Source organism: Serinus canaria, chromosome 3, assembly GCF_022539315.1.
Source record: "Serinus canaria isolate serCan28SL12 chromosome 3, serCan2020, whole genome shotgun sequence".
Lineage (NCBI taxonomy): Eukaryota > Metazoa > Chordata > Aves > Passeriformes > Fringillidae > Serinus > Serinus canaria.
Window position 1 is genome coordinate 28,362,230 of NC_066316.1, and position 8,094 is coordinate 28,370,323.

At 49.6% G+C, this 8,094-nt stretch overlaps 1 protein-coding gene across 4 annotated transcripts in view; it reads left to right on the plus strand.

Annotated features, from left to right (window-relative positions):
- Nucleotides 1–6,815, plus strand: part of LOC103817274 (uncharacterized) — a 62,015-nt gene extending 55,200 nt beyond the window's left edge. For 3 of the 4 annotated variants that reach the window (XM_018915449.3, XM_009091406.4, XM_018915460.3), the window contains one exon: nt 4,448–6,815. In XM_018915449.3, coding sequence (XP_018770994.1) covers nt 4,448–4,576 — 129 coding nt within the window. In that variant the 3' untranslated portion in view covers nt 4,577–6,815. The remainder of the gene's footprint in view (nt 1–4,447) is intronic. The other variant, XM_050973223.1, reaches the window with a different exon arrangement.
- The last annotated feature ends 1,279 nt before the right edge of the window (nt 6,816–8,094 follow it).

Here is an 8,094-nt window from a genome sequence, read left to right on the forward strand (position 1 = left end):
AGCTGTCCGAATGCCATTAGAGTGAACACATGAGCCTTTAATGTCAAGAGCGTATTGTTTGTGCTCTGAGGAGCCTCTGCAGGAGCCTCTGCAGGAGTTGGCCTGGGGTTGCTCACCAGGGGCTGTCAGGCAGGTTTATGGCAAGCTCCCTGGGGACCTGCTGTGGTGGCAACAACTCTGAACACCCTTCCTTAGTCAAAGCAAAGTCCCAGGTGTGGTGTGCCCAAGGAGAAGGGCAGGCGGGCTAGGACGCTTGCCCAGACTATGGGGAGGCAGCTGGCCCCAAGCCACAGGGTGGCAGGAACATGTTCCCCTCTCTGGCAGCTGGCTCTATCCATTTTTGTTCTGGAAATACATCTACAGAGCTTTGCCTTGTGCTACTCATCAGGACCAGACCACCACATGCTATGATCCCAAATGGTGTCTTGGACTAAGCCAGATCAGGCCTGGTCATCCCTAGAGCTGGATATGAATTCCAATCAAAAAATGCTCCTCTGCAAGAAGAGAGTTGAGGGATTTGGAGGTTTCTTATTCCAGCAATGTAGGTACCAGTGGTGCTGCCCTGTCAGTCAGGGAGCAGGTGCATGAGGATCCTGTATAGCTCAGGGTTATAAAGGAGTGCAGATAAGTGAGGGTGTTGCTATGGATGAGGGCAGTCAGGTTACTGCCTCTCCTGTTACTGCCTGCAGTTGGGCACAGACCCATTCTCACTCTGCTCTTGTCTGTGGTTGCTAAAAGCCAGTGGTCATCTTGTGGCTGCTTGAGAGGTGCCAGGATGAAGAGGCAGGATTGGGTGCATTTTGAGCCTCACTTACAGCTGCATGACTACCCATCCATCTCAGCATCCTCCTGTGTCTTCTCACATCTTGACCTTCAGCCTCACCTGTTCTGTGCCTGTCGTCCTGGCAGTGCCCTGGGAAGGCTCTCTGCCCCACACATTGGCCCCAGAAGAAGACCCAGAGAGAAACCATAGCACAACTTTCCACCCAAAGCCTGGTGAGTTTTGTAGATGACTTTTGTCTGTCCTTTGGAGCCATCTTTCCCCAGCCTCTTCATCTGCCGTCTGCCAAAAATGAACGGATTCAGCTGCCTTCCCTAATCCTGTCTGGCATTTCAAAATGGAGGGGACTGCCAGGTTCTTTGTTCCCTTTCCCTCTTGGCACTGGCAGGGGACCTTCTCTGCTCTGGATAGGGACAAATGTGCTGATTTATTCTGCCCCTTAGCTTTGAATAGGGGTTGCTATGTTACCTTCCAGCTCTGAGGCCTGCCAGAGCATACACCATATACACCCCACAGCAGGTGGCTATTGAGTAAAGGCCCTTAAATCTGCCTCTTGTTTCTTATGCTGCTGGCCAAGGTGTCAGGGGGATGTAGCAGGGCATGTTTTGCTGGCTGAAACTCCAGGAACAGCTGATGCCAAGCACCATGTTGGCATTTTCCATTCTCGAGTGCCCGTCTTAAGTGCAGAAGAGATACCAGCTAGGCAGGAGCATGCTGCCCACCCTGGCTTCTAGAGGTCTTTCCTGACATAAGAGCTGCTGCCCAGTGGGGCTGAGCTGTGACCAAGAGCCTTCCCGATCCTGCTGCAGTTATTGCAGCACTCAGGGCCTGGCTTGGACACTTCTTAGCTCACTCTGATTTGCTGTGTGTATTTGCGTGAGACAAAACATCTGAGCAGCTTTTTGGGGATATTTGTGTGTTGCTGTCTTGTGATGACAAGTTAAAACCCAGGCAGAGGAGAGGTGGAGGCGTCAAAATATCACCTTGCCATGCTGTTAGGTGTGTGATAGACCTGAATCTGAAGTGCTAAAATGAACCTCTGTCTTGTGTGAGACAGAGTTGGTAATTGTTCCTAAAAAGCCTAAATCTTTGAGGAACAGTCTCACAGTGCAGGCTAAGCAAAGGAGACCATAGTTCTAGTTAGGAAAGGCCTAGAAAAGGAGCAGGGAGTCACATAACACCAGAGCCCAGTCTGAATCCCATAGAATGTTAAGAGTTGGAAGTGACCTTAAAAAATAATCCAGTTCTAATCCCACGTGCCATGGGTAGGGATACCTCCCATCAGACCAGGCTGTTCAAGGCCTTATCCAGCCTCACCTTGAACACTGCCATTTAAAACCTCCATGGGCAACCTGTTCCAGTTTGTCACCAGCCTCACAGGAAAGAATTTCTTCCTAATATCTCGAACTAAATCTCACCTCTTCCAGTTTGTACCTATAACTCCTTAACCTGTCACTACAGTTCTTTAGGAAGAGTCTCTCTCTGGCTTCCTTGTAGACCCTTTCCAGACACTGGAAGCTTCCTGTGAGGTCTCCATGCTACCTTTTTCCCTACAGGCTGAACAGCTCCAACTTTCTCAGTCTGTCTTCACTGGGGAGGTGCTTCAGTCTTAACAACTTCATGTCTTCGTCTGGACTTGCTCCAACAATTTCATGTCCTCCTTCTTTTGGGGATTCCACAGCTGAATGCAGTAGTCCGGGTGGGGTCGCACCAAGAGCAGAATAGAGGGGGAGGCTCCCTTCCTTTGACCTGCTGGCTGTTCTGCCTTTGCACCCAGGATTCCACTGGCTTTCTGAGCAGGGTGCACAGTGCTGGAGTGCTGGCTCACCTTGAGTTTTTCATCAACCACCACCCTGAAATCCTTTCCTGCAGGGCTGCTCTCAATCACTTCTCTGCCCGGCCTGTAGGTTTTTGGGTTTTTTCCTGACATGTTTGTCATTGGGATTTTTCCTGACCTCTGTGAAAATAGTGGTAAAGCCCTTCCCAAGAGTGATGGAAGTGCAATGAGAGTAGGGGACATTTGCATGAGTTTCTGAGCTGCTGAACTTTTCACATATTCCTTGGGAATGAACCCTACAGAATCATGATTAAACACTCTCCTGGACCCTAGAGAAGTGAGACCTCCTCTCCTGGCCAGAAAGTATCAGTGAAATAGCTGTCCCACTAGTGCTTCTGCTTGCATAAGGAAAGAAACAAACCAAAGTTCCTGAAGAGTTAAAGGAAAGCTCTTCGCATCTTACAGAGTGGAATTACTTCTTTGGCACCATAATTCCTCTGGGATCTACATATCCTAGCACAGCTTTGTGGAGAACAGCATTTCTGTCCTGTCACACAGTGCAGGGCATACATGGCTGTTTCTGGCCTCCTTACTCTGGACCTGCTCTGAACACTGGGAGCAAAAGGGGAGAGAATGGTCTTTAGTGGCCATGGTAGAAACCAGTCTGTAAGGCCTTGGAGGTTGGATCTTTTCCTCCAAGCAATTTCTCCAAGCCATTCCTCATCAAATTATAGAGTCTGGAAACCCTGTAGAGTTTCAGTATGCCTGGGACTTTGAGAAAGAGTAGTTCGTAAATCCTTATTGGAGAGCTGTTGAAAAATGGGGCTGAAGAATGTGTTTCCAGAGATAACTTGGTTTGTCTCTGTGCTCTAAAAGTGCACAGATCGATCTTACTTCAAGGCCAAGTGAATTTAGCCTTTCAATGTGATACCTTTTGGTAGTGATGCTTTTCTGACTCTGTACTCTAAATGCATCATGGATATCCTGTTTCAGTTAGTGGCTGCAGGTGCCATGGGTCCTAGTCAGGTGGATTCTAGGTGTTGGAACTCAGGACATCCCTTTGGGAGTCTGGAGTTGCCAGGACCCTTGCCAGGGGGCTCAGAGACCCTGGCACACAGCTCGGAACACCAGTGGGTTTGGTTACGAATCATGGAGCAAATTGCCACCTTTACATGAAGATCTAAAACCCACAACAGTTTAAATATTGTAAAAATAAAGTTATCACAGGGTGTAAATGAAGGTTTTGGGATTTTTAGTATAGGGGTTTTTGGGGACAAGATGGAGGGATTTGGGCATGTCTAGCCTTTCTTCTTCTTCTCTACCTCCATTTCACTGGTGATGTTGGAAATTTTAGCTTGCTTTAGTAGAAGCTCACTGTCTAACATAGATGATAGGTATTGTAACTATTGTACACGTAGTTTGTGTATATAAAGATAACACTGCCCTGGGGGCAGGCAGAGTGCCTCTGACTGTCCTGCTGAACGGACCTCGGCAGGACAGGAGAAAGAATTTTATAAATAAGATAAACAACCTTGAGACCGAGAAATGAAGAGCCCAGACACCTTCTTCAAGTGCTGGGCTGGGAAAAGAGACTTTCGAACTTTTCTTGGGGTCACTCTGACCAGCTAGAGACCCTGACACCTGGGGACCTCAGTGCTGGAGGAAGGAAGGTGTGCCTGCTTTTTATCTTGCAGGGTAAGAGCAAGGATGCGAGCAAAGTGCTCACACTGCTTATGGTAGTGCCATTTGCTGCAAGAGCAAGCATGGCCACCCACTGAAGGAGGTGTAATTGTATCATAGAGGGGCATGACAAAGCACTCAAGGCAGGAGCTTCACTGTTTGCAGCTGACACGAGCACTGACTTGATGCCTCTTTTTATTCCCCTGCAGAGCATCACTGGAGGCCGCCCGCCGTCCCACTTCCTGTATGATCCCTCCACTTTTGCCTTCCGTTCCCTCAGCACCTTGAAGCCGCTGAGCCCGATAGCTCCAGTGGAAGAACCGTCATGTGCCTACTGAAGGAGTTTCTCCAAAAAACCTCAGGAACTATCAACCAGTGTCCTGCCTGGCAGGGAGAAGGGGAGTTGGTGATACCCAAGGGGAGGGGTGGGAGAAGAAGGGGCAATGACATGTCTTTGCAACGCAGCTGCTCTGGCAGGAGGGAGCGAATGGCTTGGCAGCAGTGCCTGTTCTCATGCCACTGATGGATCCCAGCAGTGGCAGAGGGAGTGAGTTTTGTCTCTCAGGGCAAAGCAAACCAGTCAGCTCTACAAGCTGCAAGAACTGCCACCAAGGAAGTGTCAAACGTGAGGATGGTGGCAACTGAAGATATCCAGGAGGTGTTCAGGGGTTAGTATGACCTGCATGGCAGCAGGGGTGAGTGATCAAGCTGTGAAACCAAATCCAGTCAGTTTCCCAAGGATACCTGGGTCTACAGTACTTTGCTATAGACCTGACGCTTCTCCCACTCAGAAGTGAGCTCAGGATTGGAGAAAGAGGCTACACAGAGCTGCTTGCAAAACAAGAAGATCCCTCTCTGAAATTATTATAATTGCTTTTACATCAGGCTCTCTCAAGTGGAAAACCTGGGGACAGGGAGGTGTATGGGGGAGTAACTGGAACATTTAGCTGCGCATTCCAGATGATCTGCTGGCAGTTCAGTGTTACTGTCCAAAAAGAGATTGAAATGGGAGAGTGAGACATCCATCTGGGGTTAGAATAAAATTCTAGAATTGGAAGGTCTTTGTTAAGCCATCCAGGGAAATGCAGCACCCACCTTCAGTCCTCTCAGCATTGTCAAAGAGAAGAACTTGGGGTGACTGTGTGCTCATGGATCTCCTCTCTGCTGAGGCAGTGTGTGTTCTGGGGTATTATGTAACACTTCTCCATAGTATTGTCCCACTAACATGATGGTGGAGGTAACTGGTACCACCAAACTCAAACCAATTTGTCTCCAAGCTTTCCACTCCATTTGTTAAATTCAGTGGGACAATATTCCCAGATGAAGCAAGGAGTGGGAAAAAGTTGATTTTGTGGTTGTTGGTGGAAGAAACAGGAGGGGAGTTTGAGTGAAGGTGGGGGACATTTCTCCGCAGACAGTTCTGAGGCTGTTGAGGCCTTGCTACCACTGGTGTTTGGCTGGGATCTGTCCTCGAGGCACGTGGGTGTTTTGTGCCAAAGGCTGGAGTTAACAGGACAAGCTCTTGCCTCTCCTGTTGAGGCAGAAGAACAAGGCCTTTCCTCTTGCTGCACCTGGTGGAGAGAGTAACCTCTCAGTGTAGGCATTGCCCACTGTGAGCCTGTACCTGAGTGCAAGGGGAAGCAAGTAGTTTGTCCAGATCAGGAGGAGCAACTGTGAATAATACAAAATAATTTTTGTTTTTTTAAATCTGCCTCAGTGTAGGGTCTTTGCTGCTCTCTGGTTGAGACCAATGGTCAGTCCAGCTGCCAGTAGGAGGCTACCCAGTGAGCTGGTCTGGGCCTTCAGTGAGACCCCTGGGGAAAGTCCAAGGGCTGTAGGCTTGGGCACCTGAATCCCCTATCCCCCCTCTTCTCCTAACTCCTGTCATTCAGGCAGGCAGAGCACCTGGGCAAGGTGGTGAGGGGATGTCTGTCCTGATGCTGTCCCAGCTCTGCCTGTTGTTTTGGCTACAGACTGTGACAGCTGGGCCACCCCCTGCACCAGCACCACCTCCTAGAGGTCACTTGTGTTTACTGGTGAGGGACCTCTGGCAGACCATCATGGTTCCTTGCAAGTCCCTGTTTCCAAGAGAGTGCAGTGCCTCTGCTGATTCCTCCTGCCCCTGTAGAAACTCTGCTTATCTTGTTTTGATGGCACACCTCAGCTTTTTAACTGCTGCCAGATCAAGCTGCCCAGTGCAGGACAGGAAGCATTGCTCCTTTGGACCAAATCCCTGTGCTCAGGAGATGGGACAGCCATAGCCTGGTACCCATCTCAGAGGCACATTCCTTGTGCAAATGGCTGGGGTGGCAGCCTTCTGCACGGCCCTGCAGCCTCAGGCTTTGCTCAGCAAGAGCTGCCAAGGTGCTGGGGCCCAGAGGTGTTTTCTGACAGCCAGCAGGTGGGGCAGGCTGCCTTGCGCCAGGTGGGAGCAGGGAACAGGGATGTCCTGCAGATATTGTTGCCTTTTACTACTTTTGTAACTTTTCTGTCTTTTCTTTTTCAATCAGAAGAAAAAATAATAAAAAAAAATTTAAAACCCCACAGTGAAATAAAGTGTAACAGCTGCTATCTTCACAGCTCTGCTGGGTTTGGTGCATTTGCCATCTTCTGGGTGTTTGTGGGTGAGGGTATGGCAGGGGTGGAGTAGAGTGAGCTATGACAAAGTGCAGCCAGTCCCAAGCGCTCCACAATGCAAGGAGGCCACATCTGCAAGTGCATGGCTTTGGAAATGAAGAGCTTGTCCAAAATGAATGCCAGGTTCTTTGTATGTGCACCTGCTCCGTTTGAGGTATGGTCCCTCACTGGTGCTTCCCTCACCAACACAGTGCTTTGGCTTTTGACTAACTACCCAAATAGTCTTTGGATTGTAATTTTAACTTCAGGAAGTCTTACATGTCCGTCCTGAGAGTCTTCACAGCCCTTTTGTTTACAGCCAGAGTACTTTTCCTTCTCCATAATTTAGCTGTAGTTAATCCCTTCCTCTGGATTTTGCTCTAATTACTCCATCTCAGGTACTTGTAATTTGCATTCCCCACCCCATGTCATTTACTTGAGCTAATTCCTGTCTCTCCCCCACTCCTATCTCTGTATCTTCACCAGCATCTTACAAGGCTATTACCTATGTCCCCTTTTCCAAGGCCTCCTGAGAGATATTAGCATAAATTCCCTTAGCAGTCCTACTTAGATTCATTCCCAGGAGGCCTTTTCCATTCTTCCCTCCAAGCTCTGATCTCCTCTAGGCTTCTTGCCATCTCTCTTATCTTGAAATCCTCCCCTCTCTGTCAGCTGCAGCTCGTTAATTGGCCTTGGCCAATTTTGCAAGGGTTGTACGGTGCCTTGCTGGCTCCCCTGAGCCCTTGCTCTTGTACCTCCCTTACAGAATGCTTTCCTCTGGGATGTTTCTTCCAGCACTGATCCCTCAGCACAGCCACCCTTGGAGCCCCAGATGCTGTTCAAAACCATGGTGGTGGCTGTGATTCCACAAACCCTGTTCATCTGCAGGCCTCTGCCAGGGGAAGCTTGCTGTGAGTCTGTTTTGTGCATGCAGAGAGAGGGATGCATTGCCCTTGTATCCCCTAGGCTGGAGTACGGACATCTAGTGCCCTGAAGCCAGGGTACAGCCAGTGAAGGGTGGGAAGCTGGCAAACAGCTTGGCCTTGCACAGCCAGCCCAGTGGCCAGGCTGAGCTGGGGGTAGAGCTGCTGCTGCTGCTGGCCCAGGGCTCTTGTCTGGGCCCCCGGCATCTGTTTGGATTTAGTTCAATTGTGCCCACCCATCATCTCTCTCTGCACGCTGGGTCTCTGGGTTAGCAACAGAACAGGGCAGCTTTTGTGGTGGTAAACTGCAATATGGC